The sequence below is a fragment of the Artibeus jamaicensis genome, unplaced genomic scaffold (genome assembly GCF_021234435.1).
Source record: "Artibeus jamaicensis isolate MK-2021 breed Jamaican fruit bat unplaced genomic scaffold, CSHL_Jam_final contig_2790, whole genome shotgun sequence".
Taxonomy (NCBI): Eukaryota; Metazoa; Chordata; class Mammalia; order Chiroptera; family Phyllostomidae; genus Artibeus; species Artibeus jamaicensis.
The window spans coordinates 1,995,380-2,018,412 of NW_026521616.1; the positions used below are offsets into that span (position 1 = coordinate 1,995,380).

General features: G+C 43.8%; 1 protein-coding gene across 1 annotated transcript in view; it reads right to left on the minus strand.

The window, feature by feature from the left end:
* Window positions 1–3,036: 3,036 nt before the first annotated feature.
* Window positions 3,037–23,033, minus strand: part of BLMH (bleomycin hydrolase) — a 41,127-nt gene continuing 21,130 nt past the window's right edge. Inside the window, exons 10-12 of the mRNA XM_037162869.2 lie at window positions 22,562–22,679; window positions 19,506–19,575; window positions 3,037–3,984 (exon numbers count right to left, since the gene is read on the minus strand). Of these exons, the coding sequence (XP_037018764.2) occupies window positions 3,833–3,984; window positions 19,506–19,575; window positions 22,562–22,679 (340 nt within the window). The 3' untranslated portion in view covers window positions 3,037–3,832. The remainder of the gene's footprint in view (window positions 3,985–19,505; window positions 19,576–22,561; window positions 22,680–23,033) is intronic.

The following is a 23,033-nucleotide window of genomic DNA, read 5'->3' on the forward strand; positions in this document are numbered from 1 at the left end:
CTAACCTACCTGGGTGAATGTTTCTTCTTTAACTCCTTAGTTGTCAGACTTCCATACAGTTCAATTTTCTGGCAGTTCTGGTTATATTTTGTTTTTAAATTTGTTGTTGTTCTTCTTTTGGTTGTGCAAGGAGGCAAAGTGTGTCATCTACCTACCCCTTTCATCTTGGCTGGAAGTTCTTCCAGAATGCCTTAAATTTTTAACTGAAGAAAGCTCAAACTGAGATTCCAACATGGAAGAGAAACAAGAGGCAGGGAGCAGGTGAGGGAAGATGGGCTCAAGAAGGAGCAGAAAGTTCAGTTAACGATAATCAAGAGGATCATTGTTAATATCAGACCATCATCTCTCTACTGACAGCAGTCCAGCTCAATGCGCAAGACTTCTAATACAGACTAAGGGTATTGAAAGATTATGCTGATGATGCATGGCTTGAATTAAAACTATAGGTGCATCTACTTAGTTGTAGTATCATTTCAGGAGGCTCTGTTTCCTTCCCCACCTTCTTTCCATTGGCTTTCCCGGGTCATCCAGTTCCATATTCTGTCCTGGCTCAACACCTTGCTCTCTCAAGGCTGCATCCTTCTATACTCACCTTCTTGATCTTTCAATAACAGATGTTAAAATCTTCCATTATGATATTAAAATACCTATTTTTCCATGTAGTTGTTTTAGTTTTATGTATTCTGAGGTAACATCAGTAGATACATACTAAGTACCTTTTTTTTGATAACTATTACTTCTAAGTACCTTTTTAAAAAAAATAAAATATACCTATTTTATTGTTGTTCTTTTTTTTAACATTTTATTCATTCATTTTTAGAGAGAGAGGAAGAGAAAGAGAAAGAGAGAAACATCAATGTGTGGTTACCTCTTGAGCACTCCCTACTGAGGACTGGGCCTGCAACCCAGGCATGTGCCCTGACTGGAAATAGAACTGGCGACCCTTTGGTTCACAGCGCGAACTCAAACCACTGAGCTACACCAGTCAGGGCATACTAAATATCTTTATATTTTTTCTGGAGAGTCGAATAAACATATAACTATGTAGTGATTATCTCAAGTCATGCTTTTTGAAAGCTTATTTCCAGGACCACTGTGTGGTACAACTCAAGGAAGGCTGTGAATAACATACCCTAGAATTAGTCTGTTGGGCTATTCATAGCGGTCTTAATTTTGTTGGTCATTAGCATAGTTACAACAGATTTAATTTGGTTAGTTTATGCCAATATATCTTTCTTATCCTTCATTATACCCTCAATTGCTAATGTCTCTTCTCAACTTACGGCTAAATCTCTTTTAAAAACCCAGTTTGATATTTTAGCTTTTTTCTGAAACATGTAACCCATTCACACACACACACACACACACACACAATTTATTGACACATTTAGATTATTTCTACTACCTTGTTTTAGACACTCTTATTTGTCCTGCGTTTTTCTTTCTCTCCCCTACCATGTCTTTCTGTGCATCAATCTTGCTTGGAAACTACATCCTCTACTTTTCGGTAGTTAATCTAGAAATTTTTAGCACATATAATAAACATACCAAAGTTAAAATTTAATCAATATACTTTTCTTGCTAAATGGCATAAGGCCATGAGAATGTTTATTCCAATCATCTAATTACCTATTATCACATATTTTAGTTTTATCTTGTTTTAAACTCTAAAGGATTCACCCACAGTCACTTTGTTGAGATGATACATGTATTTATCACTTTTTTCAGACCTTCCATATGGGATTGTTCCCCTTTTGTTTGGGCAAGTTATTAGTTTTTTGCCCAAATTATAAGAAAAATTTTATTTAGAAAGTCAGAGGTAGAAAAAGTGAGCTGTAGAAAAAATGGGTTCAGGAAGCAAGTTACCTTGGAGCTTAGGGGGCAGAGCAGGAGAGGGGGAGAGGGAGACAGAAAGAGGGAGGCAGAGGAGGTTGCGGGGGGGGGGGAGAAGCCTTGAGAGAAGAAAGGAGCAGAGGTCTGGTTTGGGGGGTGGAAGGAGTGTGCCCTGGGGAAAGCAGGGGGTCGGGAAAGGCATGGGTGTGCTCCGGAGAGCCTGCCAACAGTTTTTGAATAAAAATGTCTTTCATTTCATCCTTGTTCTTGACCGTTTCATTGAGTGTAGACTTGTAGGTTTACAGTTAACTTTTCATAGCACTTCAAAGATATATTTCATTGTCTTCTGGTTTATATAGTTGTTGAGAACTTAGTTATCAATGTAACTGTCTTTTCTTTGGAGGTAATCTGTCTTTTCTTCTTGGATGCTTCTAAGATGTGTTCTAAGGTTTTGCCATGATGTGTCTAGAAACTGACTGAATTTTCCTGCTTGGGACAGGATCACTAGAGTCCTGTAACACTGTGGTTACAGCCGGAGCCTTCATCTAATGTTATCTTGGACAGTGCTGTTAGACAACACCCCCTGCCAGGACTGAGAAGGTTCCCGGACAGTCAGAAAGGTAGGGGGCTCAGGCACCTATGGAAATATTGACCAGGGAGCTACACTTACTGGCTTCCAGAGAAAATCTCAGTAAAATAAACAATCTCCAGCACACTCTGCAGCTGAACCCTTCCCCCCTGGTAGGGACCCCGGATCTGGGTCAGTGGCTGTCCTGGCCGGCTGTTTCAGCGGGCGGGCGTGTTGTCCTGTGCACGGGAAGGCTGCAGACTCGATTCCCAGTTGGGGCGCCTGAGGGAGGCAATGGATTGATGGGGTTTTTTCCTCTCTCTCTTTCCCTCTCTCTAAAACTTATTCAAACTAACGAACAAACAAAAAAACAAGCAAACATATCCTCGGGTGAGGATTAGAAAGTGGTTAATTGGAGGGACACACGCACTCCTAATTATAGTGTGTGGAAGCGCTCTGCCGCCGGCAGGGAGGATCGGTCCAGGCTGGAAGGATCACAGCCCAGAGACAAGCAGAAGCAGGAAAGCCCTGAACCATCTGGCTCTTTCTCACTTTGCAGAACATGAGTCACCTGGTTGCCTTCCTTTGTAGCTAAATAAAGAAACACTTCTTAGATCAAATAAGCCAACTTACTCTCATTTAGCAAAGTGTTTTATTTAAAAGCTTCTCAGCACCATCTATTTGTCAGAAAGAATTGGTATCATCTTTTCCTGCCCACCCAGCTCCCAATTCCAGAGGCAGAAATCGAACCATTTGGCCAAAGTGCCTCCTAATAATTATAATTCAGATCATGGGTTTTGGCTGTTCTCTCACTCAAGTTTCTCTAAGTCTCTACGTAACCCCAACTCAAGCAGAGCTGTGCTCCCCGCCAGTTCAGAACGACAGGGAGAAATCAGGTTGGAACTGATCGACCTCCTACTCCTGGGCTGTGAGAGGCACATAAAATCACCTGGAAAAGCCGAATTCAGTGACTATCGTCCAGGAAGGACAGCGGCTGTTGGGCAGCGTGCGGCTTGGATTGCATGAATCCTAGGGTGACCCTCCCCCAACGCTGCTCTAGGAACAAGGAGCATTAGGTCTATTTTCCTTCCATAGCCCTCGATGGCTCATCCCTTCCCATCTTATTAAAACAGACACCCAACCACACCTTTTTGACAGAGTTGAGAATAGCGGTTACATCTGATTGAAACGCTGAGCAATCCTGAGCTGCTGGAGGTGAGGAGAATAGATATTGTGACCTGGTCTTTCCCTTTTATTTTCTTTAAGAATATTTTGTTTCGACATAAAGCACATTTCCCCGAGAGGTTCCTGGAGGAGAAATCCAAGAGTCTGACTGTGTCCTGTGGGAACACACAGTCGCATGTTTAACTTTGGCTTCAGTTCCTGGATCTGTCCTTTGCAGCCACGGGAGGAGGAAAAAACTGGAGGCTATCACTTGGCCAAAGCCCCCATGGGGTCCCAGGCTGGCAGGACAATGGGTTCCTGCTCGAACACAGCTAGCACCTCTTCGGGGACATGCTTCTTGTCCACCACCACTTCGTAGACATATTCAGAAAACCATTCATCGGTCATGCACAGGTAACCTGGAGGGAGGAATGGAAGCCTCATGAGTCCAGAGGGCAAGGGGTAAAGAGCAGAAACCCTACTGGCCATTGAGAAGCCTTTTACCAAACTAGTGTTTGTTCATGTTTTTCACTTTCTCATGTACAATCCCATCTAATCTAGGTCTTATCAGCAACTCTGTGAAGCAGACAGGACAGGCACGGCTATATTTTTACCAATTAGAAACCTGGGGCTCAGAGTAACTAAGCAACGTGCCCAGCCACACAGGTGAGTTCGGAGCTGGGCCTTGGACCCAAGGCTGTGAGCAGATCCAGTGCCGTCGCACTGTCCAGGCTGCTCCCTGAGGGGAGCGGAGGACCCGAGAAGGCAGGGGAAATGCCCTTGTTCATGCAGCCACGCTGAGGGGATTAATCTCTAGGGTCAGAAGGGCAAGCACACCAGTTCCATTCTTACCCTACCCACCGGCTCAGCATCACTGGCCGTTCTCCTGCCTTCCTCTCTATCCCCGAACAAATGAGCTGCTAGGGGAGTCCTGAGGGGCCGGTCATCATTCCCAGGTAGACACTCATTGCAGATGACACTGCGTGGATCAAACGGTAACACAGTCCTTGCTTTCTGAGGAGGAGACCTTCCCCGTAAGGGGCAGGCAGGACTGGAAGCCTGAGCTGCTCCTCCTCCCTTCCCCAGTGCACGGGTCTCTCCAGGGGGCAGGGCTGCAGAGACAGCGAGCTACTGTCCCAGGCTGAGAGCTCAGCTGAGAGCTCAGGTGTCGTTAGGTGCCCTTCCTAAAAACCTGCCCGCTCCTTTCAGGAAGATCAACCTGTATCTCAGGCTCCACTGGGACAACACAAATTCCCCTTCAAGAAGATACTTCTAACAAACTTGACCAGTGGGAAAAGTGCTTCACCCGAGACTCCAGTGTGGGTACTAAAAGACTGGGCCCTGGCTGGTGTGGCTCAGTGGACTGAGCGCCAGCCTGCGCACCAAAGGGTTGCTGGTTCGATTCCCAGTGAGGGCACATGCCTGGGTTGCAGGTCAGGTCCCCAGTGGGGGACGCATGAAAGGCAACTACACATTGATGTTTCTCTCCCTCTCTTCCTCCTTCCCCTTTCTCTAAAAATTAGTAAATAAAGTCTTAAAAAACAACAACAACAAAACAAGTCTGGGCCAGGGAGCAGGCCTAGAGCACAAACGCGCCTCCACAGGGCACCACACGCACCTGCACGTCGAGGACGCGCAGGAACTGCCGATCGGCACCACCCCTCACACTGCCTGGCACCTCCCGCACACCAGACATGAGCCAATTTTCTCTGGAAGTGTTTGTGCAAATCTAGGTCTGCACTGTATCATTTCTTCTGACACAGGACCAAGGGGAAGGGAGGAGATGAGGGTCCTCCTCCGAAGGGGTCCCCTGGGGCGGCGGTCTCAAACTCTCGGCCCAGGGCCGACACTGTACGTGGAGAACCGAAAAGCTGTTTCTGTGGGTTGTAAGTTCTGACATTTACCATAATAAAACTTAAAATAGTTTAAAATATTAATGCTTATAAAAATAAGAATTAAAAACATAAAAACAAGAGTATAAATAATGTATTTTTTAGGAAAAAATAATTTTATCTTCCAAAACAAAATAAACTTTAGTTAGAAAAGTGGTACTGTTTTACAACTTAATGTCTGGCTTCACAGCAGACGGATGAATTCCGGTATCCGCCTTCTGTGCTCAGTCCATTGCAAGCTGTTGTCCTGGCTGAAGCAGACAGAGAAAACCTGACCTCAGACAGACATTCGCTGGGGAACGGAAGACCTTGCAGACCCCCTAAAAGGGTCCCAGTGATCCACAGGGGTCCTCAGAGAACTGCTGCTCTAAAAGCAAGACCGTTTTAAATAATTAAAAGCAACATGATGGTGAGTCTAATTTTGTAAGCTAAGTGGTGTGACAGAGGACATCATTTAACCTGAAAACACAACTGCTTTGCTGAGGTCATCTACGCCCAATCCCACGCCTCACCGCCGACAGAGGGCAAAGCCTGCGCATCCTGATGAGGCCCCGCACACTCACCCTCAAAAGAAAATGCCCCGGAGAAGTGCTCGAGGGCTCTGGCCCAGCAGGCAAGGGGGTGCCGCCTTGTCCCCTGATGCCAGCCTCCTGTCCAGCAGGAGACACAGGGAAGGAGAGACGAACACTGCAGCCTGTGCCGTCTGTGGTTTGTCTCGATTATGCGGAATTCTGCGACCGGCTTTGCTGTGCTGGTCGGTCAGGACCTGGCCCTTACTGACCACCACCCACAGCACTGCCACTGAGGTCCAGCAACCAAAGCCTGGTCACCGGAAGGGCCAACCTGCTCCACTTCTCGCTGCATCCTAAGAAACACAGAATCCACCTTCCCAAAAAGGAACTTCCAGTGGGCAAGAGACTGGTTACTAACACCACACCATTTGAGACATTAGTCATCCTTCCCTTCACCGCAATGCAGGCTGAATAAATCCTCGGCATAGCACTGGACAGCCAGGCAGGTGAAGGACAGAGGCAGACTCATGTAATAAAGCTCTGTGCCCTTATGACAATACTATCGTCACAGAATCAAATGAGTCTTCAAAGAATACACAGAGAAAATGGACAATAAGTACATCTACGCATCTTGTTCCAAAAGCAGATCAGATTAAGTCCTCACAAATTAAAACTCCTATCGATCGCAATCCACCCTTTTGGTGTCCCTGCCAAGAGGACCTGCCATGATTAGTCTCTCTCTTCAGGATATGAGATCTTGGGGGCCCACAGCCCACGGTCTTGAGGGCTGCAAAGTAATTGCACTCCGGGTAGATAATGAACTTGTGGCTGCTGTAACAGTTGATACTGCGTGTCCTGGAGTTTGACTGAGAAGATTGGGATCAGTATGTCTGGCACCCAAGGGAGCAGCAGAGCACCCACTAGGCAGCTAGGATGTGGCCATTTTGACTTAAGGAAAGTTGCAGCTTCTAAGCCTTCTGGCCATTAGAAAAAGACGTTCCCTAAGGAAAAAGGGGAAGAAAGGGAAAATCTGTGCCTGGATCCCAAGGTTACATTGAGGCAAACACACAGGTAAATGAATAAAGCAAGTCAGCTTTAGGGACTAAGGTGAAATTAAATTTTGTTTCGGTTTTAATATCTTGTGTACACACAATGAGAAAGAAACCAAACAAGCACACAGACCCTCCAAGAAACTGGGCTGCTTCTGTATTTGTTCCCAGCAAGGGCACTATCGGTCCACACAGGGAAAACAGTGTCTGTGAGTGGAGCTCTACAGTGTTAGGCCAAATTCACTCAATGACATAACAGCTTCCAGTGGGTTAGTTTACGGGAAAGTCTAACCTTGGGATCCCTGCAGCAGATTTTTCTTTTTTCCCTGGGGAACGCCCTTTTTCTAACGGCCAGAGGGCTTCAGGGCCACTTTACCAGAGAAAACTAGTTTTCTGAATCCTACCAGAGAGCTAAACCTAGATGAAGGTGAGAAGTATGTCAGCATTTATGAATTAAGGTATGTTATATTTTTTTCTGACTTTGTTCTATGAAGCACTTCTCCTCACCAACAAGCTATTTGTGGTTAATTTTTGCTGCTGTTTTTAAGGAAGGGTGTGAGAAAGTCAAGCCATCTGTTCTGCTCTGCCGGGTCTGCCTGGCTGCGCGTACTCAGGGCATGGGGCTGAGGCCCCATCTCGTCACTGCCGGGCTTTCCCCTGCGGTGAGAACTGGAGTTTGGAGAGAGGTTTCAGTCATTTGAAATGAAACTTGTGAAGACTATGTAGTAATGGGAAAAAGTTAAAAAGCAATAAAAGTACAGCACCGAAAAATGGTGTATCCTATATTATTACAACTATGTTACAAACTGAGATATACAGGGGGAAATCATGAAAAAATGAAAATTTTATATCATAGGGTAGGTGATTCCTCCCTGAATTTCTAAAATGTTATATTGCTTTTCTGAGTCCTTAGAGATACCCAGATAATTCACACTCATTATAAAATATCTTGGAAACACAGGAGAGGGAGAAAGACAAGGAGCAGGAGCAAGAGGTGGGTGGGAGGAGAGGACAAACAGAAATTCTGAACCTGCCCACGAACGACTCACCACCTCGGGATAAGCCCTCTTCCAATTTCACATACATCTTGGATAGTGTCTACATACAGATTGCATACATTTAGTAAAAACAAGCTATCACACATCCTCCTCTGTTACAAACTACTAAACATGCAGTCTTCCAATGATGCTCTTTTCATACCGACATAAAAGCAGCACGTCTGTTCATGTGATAATTTTAAAGTGCTGAATTCGCATGGCCAAACGGAACGCATTCCGCCACTCCGCTGCTGCTGGAAACCGGACCGTCTGTTCATGCTTAGGAACAACCTGTGGCAAATACTTTTGCAACTAAATATTTGTTACATCCTTAATTATCTTTTAATTTCCTTATATCCTCATCGGTACTTGGTATATAGAATTACAACATTCTCTCTGGGTCCAGCGTCCTCTTGTGCATGTAAGTCTGCTTGCTACTCACAGTTTCCTTCTGTAAAATGCTTGCTTGGGGCTTATGCCTGTTTTTAACTGGTGTGTTTGCCTTTTTCACAGTAATCATTAATAGTAAACTAAATATTTATCAATTATAACAATGGTTGCAAACATTTCCCCCATTATATAATTTCCCTTCTAATTTAGTTTATGATATTTTCTAGTCTACTAAAATTTCTTTTTTATGAAATCAAGCTTATCAGTCTTTTCCTTTCTAGCTTCCAAATTTGGTATTATGTAAACATTTTTCTGCCATTATAATGAAAAAATAAGTAAGAAAAAAGTAGGCTGAGCGGTAAGAAAGCATTAGAAATACAGTCTCAGTGAAAAACCCATCACTCACTGAGGCCTTGACACAGTCTAGTCCCAATCAGGAACACACACAATGTTAATGGATGACTCAGCAGTGACAATGCATCAGCCACTTCTGCTAGGTACCCACCATGTCACTGTAGAGCACGCCCTAATGCCACACATTTACACAGAGCAGCGACTTTCAACCTGTGTGCTGCAAAAATTTTAAAACATGCAATCTTGACACTAAACAGTCAACCAGTGTGCTGCGGAACACGCATGTTTTAAAAGTTCTTGCAGTACACTGGCTGAAAATCGCTGATATAGAGAGTTGGTTGCAACTGTGCAAAATAACACAATCCCTATAGCATGGAATTTGGCACTAGAGAAATTCTAGAAAAATTTCAAATACATATATTTACCCTTCTCACCAAGTAAGGCCATTTTGGGACTTCACCCTGCAGATACGTAGCACTTGCATGCACATGACATGAATTATATACTGTATATTTATTTATGCACAATAATAACTCATATTTATTTAGTTCTATGTGTCAGGCACTATTTCTTTTTTTAAAGATTTTATTTACTTATTTTTATAGAGAGGGGGAGGGAGGGAGAGAGAAACATCTATGTGTGGTTGCCTCTAGTGTACCCCCTACAGGGGACTCAGCCTGCAACCGAGGCATGTGCCCTGACTGGGAACTGACCTGGAGACCCTCTAGTTCACAGGCCCACGCTCAATCCACTGAGCCACATCAGCCAGGGCTATTTAGCTCTTACTGTGTGTCAGGTTCTGTTCTAAGCATTGTACATATATTAATTCACAGCAATATTGTTTGTATCAGCAAAAGACTGGAAACAACCCAAGTTCTATCAGTATAGGAACTGGTTAAGTAAACTATGGTACATACAGACAATGGAAGGTAATGAAGCTGAGCTGATGTGCAAACATATTGATCAGGAAATTCCAAGACATATCGTTAAGTGAAGCGAAAAGAAGATGCAGAGCAGGGTACAAGATACGCTATCTTTGGTGCACTAACAAACGCTGGAGAGATGTAAGATAAAAAAACAGGAATGGTTACCTCCAAGAAGAGGGGGGAAGTGACAGAGATGGATACAGGATTCCTCTTTACATGCTTTTTCACATTTTGATTTTAAAACAATGTAATTTTATTATTTACTAAATGAATTATACTTTAAAAGCAACCACACACCCCCATAAAAATCTGTGGGGAGGTGACACTTGCCAATACAATTTCACATCTGCTGTCCTTGTTTTGACTTTAACCCTGACAGCATCATTACCAGGCAGGCAGGGTTGGCGTGAGTTGTCTGAAGTCTCGCAGCCAAAAGTAAAGCCCACACAGAAATCCAGGTCTTCCTCCCACAGAGCACTCAACAGCAAAGAGGCAGGGTTAACGACTTTAGCAACAGGTAACAGCATGTAACCTGGCTGAGGCACCGAGCTGCTTGCAACCAATTTCATCAGCTCACACATCACATGTCAACAGTCATGTGCCCAGTTTTTGTAGGGCCCATTTATGAGACCTTTCGTATCTTTAAATCAAAGAGATGCCATGTATTCTAAATGCATGTATTTAGAAGAAGGGAGAACAGCATAGGTTGGATGTTTACTCCCTCCCTCCTAAAAAAAATCCACAACCAGAAGAGAACCAAAACCACCACTATGAGCCCTGGCTGGTGTAGCTCAGTAGATTAAGTGCCAGTTCGATTCCTAGTCAGGGCACATGCTTGGGTTGTGGGTCAGGTCCCCACTAGGGGGCACACAGTAGGCAACGACACACTGATTTGTCTCAACCTCTCTGTCTCCTTTCCCCTCTGTGTAAAAACAAACAATCTTTTAAAAAAATCCCCATTTATGAGACAGACATTTGGACAGTGATCTGAGAAGAGGGTTCTTTTTTCTCCAGAGTAAATACCGAAGTACGTGGTGAGGACACATTCATGCTTCTGAACCTTTTGCTGTGAAGAAAAGGGTTATTACCCTTATAGCTGGATATTAACTGTGGTCTACGAAAAAAAAAAAAAAAAAAACTAGAGAAGATACCATTTCCCTGATAAATCTACTAGGAAAAAGGCAGAATGCAAAGTGTGGTAGGGAAAGAGCATTGTCTCAGTTTGTGGGCTGTATTTCTAACCCATCAAATCACAGTGAAATTCGGTGAGCAGAAGCCCACGCTTCCTGAGGCAGTGTCCTCCGCCATGGAGCACAGAAGAAGCCCGTCCACCTGGGCTGAGGGAGGGAGGACAAGCCTCCAACCAGTCTGCTTTCCTTTCCCTGCACCAGTGAGTGCGACCCAGGCACGTCTGCGAGTACGCGGTTCAGCAAGGGTCTTGCTGCCGGACAGGAGAGGAGAATTTAGGTGTCACCCAAGGTTCTGTTTTCCGGCAGACATGCAATGCCTTCTGACATCCAAACTACCACTACTCCTACTTGTTTCAGGCACAGCCCGCTTCTGGATCTTTCCTCAAGAGCTCCACGCATGGCAGGCCACATGCTTTCTTGGCCTTACCCCTCAGACACCACTTCTGCACTGGCTGGCCACTTCCTCTCCAAAACGAAAGGCACAACTCACACGTCTTTCCCAAAACTCCACTCACCACTGGTGAACTGCTAAGGAGCCTTCACATTCCGGTCACTCACCATTTCCCTCGCAGTTTATCCCTTATATTATTTTGTACTTATCCTTGTGTTTATGCTTTACATATCTGTTCTTACAATGCATTACTAACACCTATGGGGCAAGATTTACAGCTGCAGTTGTCCCAGTTTCCATCGCCAGCTCCCCCAGCATTTGAAGGAATGAAGTACAAAGACACTGCTAATGGGCTTCCACCCTGACCCCTCTGAAAATTTCCAAAAACTGCCTTAAAATCCAACCCCAAAGCCTTTTTCCTTGACTCATGACTTGACTGCTCTGCTACAGAACCACTTAACCACCAGCCCCCCCTGACACCACCCACCCAGTCCCTGGGCTTCCAGCTCCTCGCCTGTTCCAATAACCTCAGCTTTAACGTCTTCCTGTTGTCTCCCACTCAGGGAGCCCTCCCCGGTCCTTCCTCCCTCCGTCATCTGCCTTCCTGGAGTAATCACCTCTGCTTTCACTTCCCTCCAACTCTTTGTCCTGTGTCTCCAGCCCCGAGGAGTGCGCCATGGATGTCGCCGGCCGCATCGCAGCCCTCTTCAAGTCCCCGCCTGCGTCCGGGTGAGTGAGTGTAAATTCCTCCGCCGGTCGGAGACAGTCGTTTCACCACCGTCCATGCACGGTTCCCCGCACCCCAATAACCAACGTGAGGTGTGGCTAACGCTAACGGTTTTCCCTCGGCACTCAGTTTAGCCGCCTCCTCTGCTCCTCTTATGACACCAAGCTCACAGGACAAGTCATCCCTCCAGTGAACCGTGATGCAGCGCAATGGTCACATGGGGGTCCTGAATTCTTAGAGATGCGAAGCTACAAACAGGTAAGTCGGACGGCACTCCTCCAGGAGGGAAAGGCCGAGGAGCCCACGTTACTGTTCTCCCGCCCTCATCTGCCTCCAGGTACATGAACCACAGTGACAATGCCGGCCGGCATGTCTGAGCACCACTTCTATGCCCCGTGTGGCTCTCCCAACAACGGAGGTGGGTACAGTGATTATCTCCACTTTACAGCTGGGCACACTAAGGCTTAGATGGGTTCAATGTCATGACCAGGGCCACACGGACCAAAGAGGGGACTGCCAGGATGCGAACTGAGGAAGTTTAGCTCCAGGTCTGTGCTTCAAAACCCCTATCCTTCTCCAACCAATGTGAGCACAGATGGGAACAATCCGGTGAAAACAACAGATCCTCTCTGCAGGAGAAAGCAAGTACACATACAAAAGTCTCTGATAAACGTGAAGGGACCTCCCTGAAACTGAGGCCTGGTCCTAAGGCCTCTGCCCCACAGCTTGTCCCCCTCTCACAAAGAGCAGCCTCTCCTGGTCACGCCATTTGGTAAGAAAGCAGCGGTCAATCTCAGAGCACACGCTTCCTGTTCTAGTAGTCAAGTGCACTATTTTTATCCCCGTCGTGCAGGCCCTTGGGTGACAGAAAGGGAGGAGGAGAGGGCCCTCTGTAAGAACTCAGACACCCACATGGGATGGTAGCAGCGCTTTTCCTGAGCCTGCAGAGACAGGAAAGCCCTGAGGGGACATAACAAATTTGTACCTTGCCCTTTTCTACGAAATCAGAAGCCTCTGCTTTTAGCTCATATAATTTTCTCTTGTTTTACCAAGTTCAGCTCAATATTGCCTATAATTTATATTATTTGTGCTAGAAATCCAAAACTGAATCTCAAACAGATCTGTAAATAATCAGTTATCTTTAAGTAATAGATTAGGTTGGCCAAAAAGTCAGTATGGCTTTTTCTGTAAAAAAGTTGTTATTTAGCACATTAAGAAACCAGAGTAAACAAGCATTAAGAGCGGTGTTATGGTAATTCAGACCTGTGCCGTATCAGACACGAGGACTGCAGCACCATCTCGTGACTATGCGAACCAGTCACAGAGAAGTTCCATGGGAAGACTGGCTCACTGGGGAGACCGTGTAAGACTTTAATTTATCAACAACCAAAGCCACTTTGTTATATGCACAACAGAATGTTGGTAACTACTGAAGCTGTGTGCTGGGCCCATGTGAAGGGGGGTACCCTTAGTACCATATATCCTTTATATATACCTGAAATTGTCCAAGATAAAAAAAAATAAGGAAAAAACCCTACAAAGCGGCATTCACACACACACACACACACAAAAAGCAAAACATAAAGCAACACTTGCAAAATAATTCTGGGGAATTTGGGATGACTCCATACAGTTTTTCACTCACCCAACTCACAATGTGCTAAGTTCAGACACAAACCTAGCCCTTCTTTCTTATTCACGTTCCCAGCCAAATGGTGCTTTAAGAGCCCCTTCTAGAACAGAGAAGCACATTTTAGTGGTTAAGAAAATAGGCTCTAGGGACTTCCACCAAGATGGAGGCGTAGGTAGAAGCACTGCGCCTTTTCACACAACCAAGTTTAAAAACAACAAAGTTTTAGCAACAAAAATGCAGCCAAACCACAGAAAACTGAACTACACGGAAGTCTGACAACAACGAACCCTTCAGCCAAACCAGTAAGAGGGGCAGAGCCAGCAGCAGAGTGGGGTCGGGCAGGAAAGATCCACCAGACCAACCTGGGTGTGCAACCCAGGTGTGCCAGCAGCAGTGGGCGGATCCCAGGTGTGGAGAAGCGGGTGGACCCACTGAGGGTACAAGGCGGTGGACTCACTGAGGGCTGACCAAAGTCACACAGTGGAGTGCAGATAAACCAGTGAAGGAGCGAAGTGGTAAGACAGACCGTGCAGGACCCAGTGCCCGAAAGTGGCAGAGGGGACCGCCATTGTCCCTCTCTGACCCCGCCCCCACGTACAGCATCACAAACCAGTGACCTGGGTGGCCTCTCTCTAACCCACCCCCACATAAGTGTCACAAACCAGCGACCCAGGTGGCCCGGCCCTGGTGAACACCTCCTCGTCAGTAACAGGCATGAACAGATCAAAACATGGCTCAAGAACAACTCAGAGCCCCAGAGCCAATAAATCTAAGCGATGAAGAAATAGCCAAACTTTCAGATGCACAGTTCAAAACACTGGTGATCAGGATGCTCACAGAACTGGTTGATTTTAGTCACAAATTAGAGGAACACATGAAGGCTAAACTAATTGAAATTAATGGAAATGCACAGGAAATCAATAGTAATAGAAAGGAAACTGGGACTCAAATCAAGGGAGTAGACCAGAAAGAGGAAAAAAAATGACCAGACAAGGATGAAAAGACAAGAATTCAAAAAAATGAGGAGAGGCTTAGGAACTTCCAGGGCATCTTTAAACATTCCAACATCCAAATTATAGGGGTACCAGAAGGAGAAGAGGAACAGCCACCAGTGGAAAACTTATTTGAACAAATAATAAAAGAGAAATTCCCCAATCTGGCAAAGGCAATAAACTTCCAGGAAATCCAGGAAGCTCAAAGAGTCCCAAAGAAGTTGGACCCAAGAAGGAACATACCAAGGCACATCATAATTACATTAGCCAAGATTCAAATGAAGGAGAGAATTCTAGAAGCAGCAAGAGATAAGGGGACTGTCACCTACAAAGGAGTTCCCATCAGACTGTCAGCTGATTTCTCATGAGACCTTACAGGCAAGAAGGGGCTGGAAAGAGGTATTCCAAGTCATGAAAACCAAAGACCTACAACCAAGATTGCTCTACCCAGCAAAGTTTTCATTTAGAATGGAAGGACAGACAAAGTGCTTCTCAGAAAAGATCAAATTCAAGGAGTTCATCATCACCAAGCCCTTATTATATGAAATGTTAAAGGGACTTACCTAAGAAAAAGAAGATAAAAAAGATGAACACTGAAAGGGCAGCAAACAACCACAGTTGTTTCACAGTTGTTCACAGTTATCAACAACCACAATTAAAACAAAAGCAAACTAAGAGGACAGCTAGATCAGGAGTGAACCATAGAAATGAAGATCTCCAGGAGGGTTAGCAACAGGGGAGTGGGAGAAGGAGAAGGGGGGAGAAGGTACAGAAAATAAGTAGCATAGACGGTAGGTAGAAGATAGGGGGAGGGTAAGAATAGCAGGGGAAATATAGAATCTAAAGAACTTGAGACATGTGGTCATAAACTAAAGGGGGGGAATGGTGGGGGTGGGGGGTGCAGGGTGGAGGGGACTGAAGGGGGGAAATAGAACTGTAATGGCATAATCAATAAAATATATTTTAAAAATTTTTAAAAAAAAATAGGCTCTAGTATCAGACTAGGGTCATCTTTGTTTAAAGATTATATTCTTCTCAGACTGAATTTTACAAACTATTTACTCTAATAAGCTTATAAACCTTTCAAAATGAAAGACAACGTAACAAGTTCCAAGGTCTGTTCCTTCATCCAATTCAAAATCTGTTTCTGACATGATTCATAAACAAGTTAGAAATGCAGAGTCAAGTATTTCCAGAAGTGGGGGGAGAAGAAAGCCATGTGGGGTTTACGACGTGTTAGATGTGCATCCAATTTTCAGTCCAGCTAAGGAACATGAATTCACCAACATGAAGTAATCCAAAGGGCTCAGCAAGACAAGAATTAATAATCTCCTTTTATGTCTTTTGTGATCAGAAGGAGTCTTTGTTCATTTTGTGAAGTAATCAAGTTATGGCCATGAACATGACCAACGGGGGAAGACTAAAGCCCAAGCCCAGGCAGAGGGCAAAGGCCCCTGCCCGTGTACCTGCTGCCTGTGTATCTCGGCTCTCTTTACCTCCGTTTGTATCATTAACACTGCTTTCTCAGAAACCATCCATCTTAACAGGCAGCAATCCCGAGGAGAATAGTAACAAACTATTAACAATGTTATCTGTAGAAACAAAACCCCAGCGATGCTGTGTAAGACTGTCAGGTCTCTGAGAGAAACGCAGAGGCTCTGCCTCAGCCGCGCCAGCCAGTACTCACCAGGATGACAGACAGGAAGGAGGGCCCTGCTGGGATAAACACACATCGCCAGCGAAATAACATAGTACGCATTCTCTTAAGGTCAGGCCAAGTATGCCAGTTAGGTTATAGATCATGTTTTCTTTCCTTCTGTCCTGTTAAATCTTCATTACCAAGAAATACATGAGAATAGTTTATTTTGGCTATGAATGAACTATTCCCTACCTCCACTCAGGTCACTTTATCTTTTGGCTTTCTGCTGAAGCTCTGTATAATCTCAGGCACTCCAGTTATTCAGAAAAACAAAACAAGTTACTTTAATCTGAACTGGACAGCTGCAGATTTCATTAGGAAGGATTACACACAGATCATTGGGATCAAGACTCCCGCTCTCTCAATATCTGGCCTTTTGCATCCGCAGGTTCCACACCTATGAATTCAACCAACCGCACATCAGAAACATTCAGGGGAAAGTTATGTTGTTGCTGACGTAAATTATATAGTTAGGTGTACAATGGTTGTGTCTGTATGGAACACGTACAGACTTTACTTCTTACCATTATTCCCTAAACAATAGTAGAACAACTATTAGTAAATTATTTACATTGTATTATGTATATAAGCATCTAGAGATGATTTAAAGTATAGGGGAGGATGTATGTGGGTTAGATATAAATACACCATTTTATATAAGGGACTTTCAAGTCTGCAGATTTGGGTATTCAGGGGGGTCCTGGAACCAATCCCCCCGTGGTGACAGAGGGACGACTGTAGTAACAATGAGTAAGTCAGCAAAAGCAAAACCTGCACACCCTCAGTATTGAGTCAGAGTAGAGAGGTACAGCTGAATAAAACAAAAAAGTAGCAGACGCCAAAATTCTCTTTAAGAGTAGGCATTTCTGTTCGAAGTACTGTAATAAAAACAGTAACTCACACTACCCAGAACACTGAGCATTTGCCTGCCTTTACAAGTGTTTATCCTCTCTTAAATGGACAGCAATGTTATCATCAAACTCAGTGACAAATGAAGACAGAAAAATGTCACGGAAGCAAGCCAAGTAATCCAGGCCCATCTAAACAAACCATGACTTCAGTTCATTTCTTAGACACTAATTTCTATGATAACAAACCCAACTACAGGGACCAAATTAGACCAAAAATTAAACAAGCTACCAACAGGAGTTTTTTTAAAGACTTTATTTATTTTATTTTTTAGAGAGAGGGGAAGGGAGGGAGAGAAACATCAATGTGTGGTTGCCTCTCACATGCCCCCTACTAGAGGCCTGGCCCACAACCCAGGCATATGTCCTGACTGGGAATCGAACTGGCGACCCTTTGCTTTGCAATCCAGCCTTCAATCCACTGACCCATGCCAGCCAGGGATTATCTTATATTTTAAAACGCTACAAATTGGAAATTCTTCCAGTTTAAGATATACTATTCCCTTGCATTCATTTAACTATCATCAATTTACAGATATAAGTAAACTGTAAATTGTCTCTTTTTAAACTTTCTGCTAGTTTTAAGGTTTATAACCCTCTCTACGTGATTCCAACATGCATTTATCTCAGAATGAAATTCATCTTATAAGAAATCACCAACTGAAAAATATGTTGCCTTCTAATACATTAGCAGTAATTTAAGAAGCACCATGTAATCACAGAACAGTAACAGAAATCACAGAAAGGGGACATACAACCACCTTATGACGAACAGAAATGCACTAATAGCACTTGTATTTGTTTACATATAAACACTGGGCTGCTGAGTTGCACGGCAGATGCCAGGGATGGTTAGCCAACACCCACCAATGATCATTTCATGGGGAGATGAAAAGACTCGGAATGACAGATTCTAGGCCTCCAAGTTTGGGCCACCATCTGTAGACCTGTGCTGCTCAATCACGGCATAATGTCAAGATCAAAACTCAGGTTAACAGGCTCCTCTAAGACAGAAGTTTTCAAATATAAACTGCTGCAGGCCCACCTGCTCACTTCCCAACCTCCACACTCCTCCTCCATCCTTCACCAGCTTTTCCCTTGCAAGTCTGGGGGTTCTGGGAACACAGTTGGAAAGATCACTGTTCTGAACATTGAGGGAGGCGGCAGGCAAAGAGTTGCTGTAATCTCCATTTTCTTTTCCTTTTTTTTTTTTTTTTGAAGAAAATTTCTGGCAGATTACCGCTCAGGGAAATGTATATGGAAGCTTGATTCCAAGTGCCTAGGCATCTACCTCTGGCCTCCCCGCCTGTTTCCCCCACCGTCTTCCATCCTGTGTAGTAAGTTGTGGCCAGTGTGTCTTTCCCAGCCAGAACCACTGGCTAAAAGTGAGGGATAGGAAATCTGAGAAAGAACCGCTACAAATGCCATGAGCCCATGCAAACACATGCATGATATTCTACAGCAGCACCACTATTGGGTTGAAACCTTAAAAATTAAAACATAAAGCCTCCTTAAAAGGCTTTTTATCTACTATGCAAAATAGTCTTTAAATATATGGTCTCAAAATTTTGCAAGAAAAAAAAAATACCCTAATCAGTTAATGGTGATCCATGGGTGGTAAGATTATTAGATTTTTATTTTCTTCTTCTTGTTTATCTACATATTTCATTTTCCTACCTGTGAGTTTTTTAAAGTCTAATTATTATCACTTATTTATGACTTCTGACTGGGTTTCGATTGTCAGAATAACACAGTTCTAAACAGTAACCACAGCATTCTCTTACTCTACATGCTTTACAACTCCTGGAGTCTCCAGTAAATGTGTGAAGTTTCTTGCCAATCCCATTTTCCCGCTCAGAGACGCTGACTTTCTAGAGAGTTAGTGCAGGAGATGAAAATGCACCAAATGCTATAGAGCAAGTGTCCTGCAAAGGGCACTCAACCTTCTCACGGGCCAGGGTGTTCTGGTACAAGAGGTCTAGGAGGGTCAGCACAGTTTGGAACGAATGCCAGCAGACACTGGTCTCAGCGTCAACTCAGGGGATTCAGGCACACTATTTTGGTCACAGGGATCCTGGCAGCAAACTAGATCCTCAGATTTTTCTCTGAAATAGTCTATCCAATGGGATAAATTACTGAAAAATGCTCCACACTAGGGCAGCTTTCTACCCATATCTCTTGAGGCAGAGAGCAGAGCAGACTCAAGGCACCCTGAGCTGGTATTACCAGCTTCAGCTCACCTTTGTGGCCATGGTCTTCACCCCATGAATTCTCCACTCTCCATTTCACGAATGCGCCATCCTGATCATCCTGCAAAAGAGTGGGTAAGAGGGGACAGTTGGAAACTATTGCTGATGCGTCATGCTAATCTTGGCTTTTCTTCAGCCACTCAGAAGAAACAGCCTTCTCAACACAGCCAGGACATATGCCTCCAGGTCTGACCAGGCCATGCGGCTTCTGCTGCAGCTAAAGGGAGACTCCAACAGAAGTGTTTAAAGCTCCTGGGGTAAAAATGCAATGGACCTAACAAAGCAATCATACTGTTTTCTCCTTTACCCTCCAGTCCATACAGAAAAATAAGCATATTAAAGTGCTTCTTGCCTAAGAAAAACAAAGTATTAAATTACTAAAAGCAGTAAACACCATTTGAAGCCAAGCCTCTTGCTATTAATTGATCAGCATTCTTTGCAAAGGCATCTCAATGTATTTATTTTAGAAATGATTCTGAAGTCTGGTCAAAGTTTAAGAGCAAAAACACATTCTCATCATACGGCTGAATTTCTTGCTTAGGAGAACCAAGCATCAGTACTCTCCAAATGTGTGATTTACTGACTCAGTTAGGTAATACTGAGTTTAACCCAATAGAGACTGAATGGCAAAGTGAAAGCAAAAAGACTATTTTCAACAAATCCCAGGCAGTACTACTGTCCTCTCCCTTCTATCTTCCTTAATCAAATAGGCTCAATTTTCATCCTTTTAAAGGAACAATGATACGCATCATGAAAACCTCCATTTATAGGCTGCCCTGTACTGGCACAGAGGGACAAAAGGAAGGTTTCATTCAAGGAAAGACTTTTCTCTTTCATGTTCAGCCAGGGCATTCGCTGCTGTCAAAACAACTTAAATCTTCGTAGCATGAGAAGAGAGCTGGCTCCCGTACTATCTCCTAATGACTGCATCTGTCAGCTCCCACTTGTATATAACGACGTGAGTCTCATCTACATGGGATTTGACTCTATTCTTGGCAGTTTTCTTGGATCTCAGTAATTTTCAGTCTGAGAAATAGCCAACAACCAAACCCACAATTTCAAACACTCTTATCTGTACTACCCCTTATCTGAGTCCCAGATACCTTCAAAACTCCATCACTGAGCATTCTAAGACTAGCCTAGCAAATGCTGGTTTTGGTTTTCTGCTCCTCCCATTACAGTCCATCTTTACTCTCCAGTTAAACAACGCTGTCAGAATCTGTATTACCTATGGTCATTTATTACAGTAAATCTGAAAATGCTTCCTCTTCTTTCCTTTGCCAATGAATTCCTGCGTGACCTAGAGCAAGATGTTCTCTGTCATCTACACATACAGAATAAAATCTGGACCGCCCTTACAGGGGTCCCAAGGAAGCAGCAGTAAGAATATCCCAGAATACAGCGACTGACGTTATTATTCAACTGCAGTGCAAGCTAGGTTCAGTGGTCAAACACTCAAACTGGAAGGAAGAGAAAAATCTCACTATAAAATTCCAGCTGTGATAATATAAATTTTGCTTTATACTATTAACATGTAAGGTAGCTCCCTTCTCCTGAGGAAAAAATGATCAAAGAATGAAAGTTCCAGAGAATATGACATGGCATGCATGATTTTATTTATTTATTTATTATTTTAAAATTTTTTCCCCAGGTTTTCCTATTAAGCTTTGTGGGGAGTCTATTCTTTTCTCTCTCTTTTAATTATTTATTTAATTGTTGTTCAAGTACAGTTTTCTGTCTTTTACTCCCATCCCAGCCCCCCCAGTGCTCCCCACCTCCCCGCCATCTCCACCCCCCTTAGTTGTTGTCCGTGTGTCCTTTACACTAGTTCCTGTAAATCCTTCCCCTTTTCCCCTAAAATTCCCTCCCCTCTCCCCTTTGGTCACTGTCTACCTGTTCTCTATTTCAGTGTCTTTGGTTATATTTTGCTTGCTTGTTTGTTTTGTTGTTTAGCTCCCTGTTAAAGGTGAGATCATATGGTATTTGTCTTTCAACGTGATTTTATTTAATAAGTGTGCATGATTATTAATTCTGAAAAAAAATGAATATAAGAGATGGAAAGTGATAAAAAGCCAAACCTTTCTTAGAAATGATAAGGTTTTTAGTTTGTTTCTTAACAGTTCCCTAAAAATTAAAAAATTTAACCCTAATTTAAGAAACTTTAGTTACAAATCCACTGAATTTAGTAGGTCCAAACATATAAATATAAACAATGTAGCATTTTAGTAGTATTTTACTCTACTTGATTTACTTCAGTATTTTATTTGATTTATGGTATTTTATTAAAAGTTTCTTTTAATGTCAGGTTAGTTATTCTGTGACTTTCTTTCCCTGAATTGGACAGGCTAGAAAAAGAACATTTTTGCTTGTGGTAGTGAAAAATTTCAGTAGTTTGAAGTCTTTTTCCTCATGATCCCTGAGCACGAATGTAAAACATCTCTTCTGCAGCCCAGAGCTGGGGAGGCTTATTCATGAAAGATAAAGTTTCAGCTGTGGTTTCTGACAGTGTGTCCTAGAAACAGTGATATTATTATTCAGAGTATTTCACAGGAAATTCAAAATACTTTACATGCAATTTCCTGAAGCTCTGTGTAAATCCAGTAGCGGATGGGCACGCAGTCCACAAACTGCTGTTGGACATTCTACTGCAGAAGAATCTGAACGACGAATGAAAGGAAGGTGAGTTTGAACATGTTATCAAGACATGAACACTTTCGGGACACACTTAAATTCCTTACTCAACAGAAGTTATCTTCTCTCAGGTTCCCTTGCCGACCTCTCTTCACACCAAGAACTTCCAAAGTTACAGAAAAGCAGTTCCTTCCTTACTCCCTGCTGACCGGTGCTGCTCCCCGTGGAAAGTTGCTGTTTTTATTGCCTGTGTGTATGCGGCCAAACCTCCAGTGATGCACCTACAGTGTCTTGCTTGGAAGCTGTTAACCAAACTCATATACGCTCTGAATGCAGCTCGGACAGACAAAGAGGCTGCCGGAGAAGGGAGCTCCCTCTGTGGAAACCGTGTGCCGGGCATGCTGAGAGGGTCGTACCTTCTCTGAGACTGCAGTGAAGGCCATGGCGTGGGTCATAAGTGACTCACCAAAAGTCAACCTCTCTGCTTTATTCATGTTCTTCAGGGAGACACCAAACACTAACTCATAGTCATAGCTGTAAAAAAAAAAGAAGAAGAAAATACAGAATAAAGACAGTACAATCAAGGGGTAAAGACAGCTTCTGGATGGAAAAAAAAACAGAAGAAGCCAAAGGGGCCCCATAGCTCAAATACACATGGGCTGTAGCTCTCCAGAGAACTGGGCACATGCAGAACTTAGTCTGTCGGCGGCATTCTCTTCTCCATGTGCCACAAGAACACTCAAGAAAACACGAAGTGATTAAACATAAAATCCCTGTAGTGAGAGGCTGACAGGAGGAGCTTGGACTGTCATTTTGGCAAGAAAACTTTTAAAAAAGCTTTTGACTGCTATCAGAAATGGTTTCTTTAAAGCTGGTACAAGTGCCCAG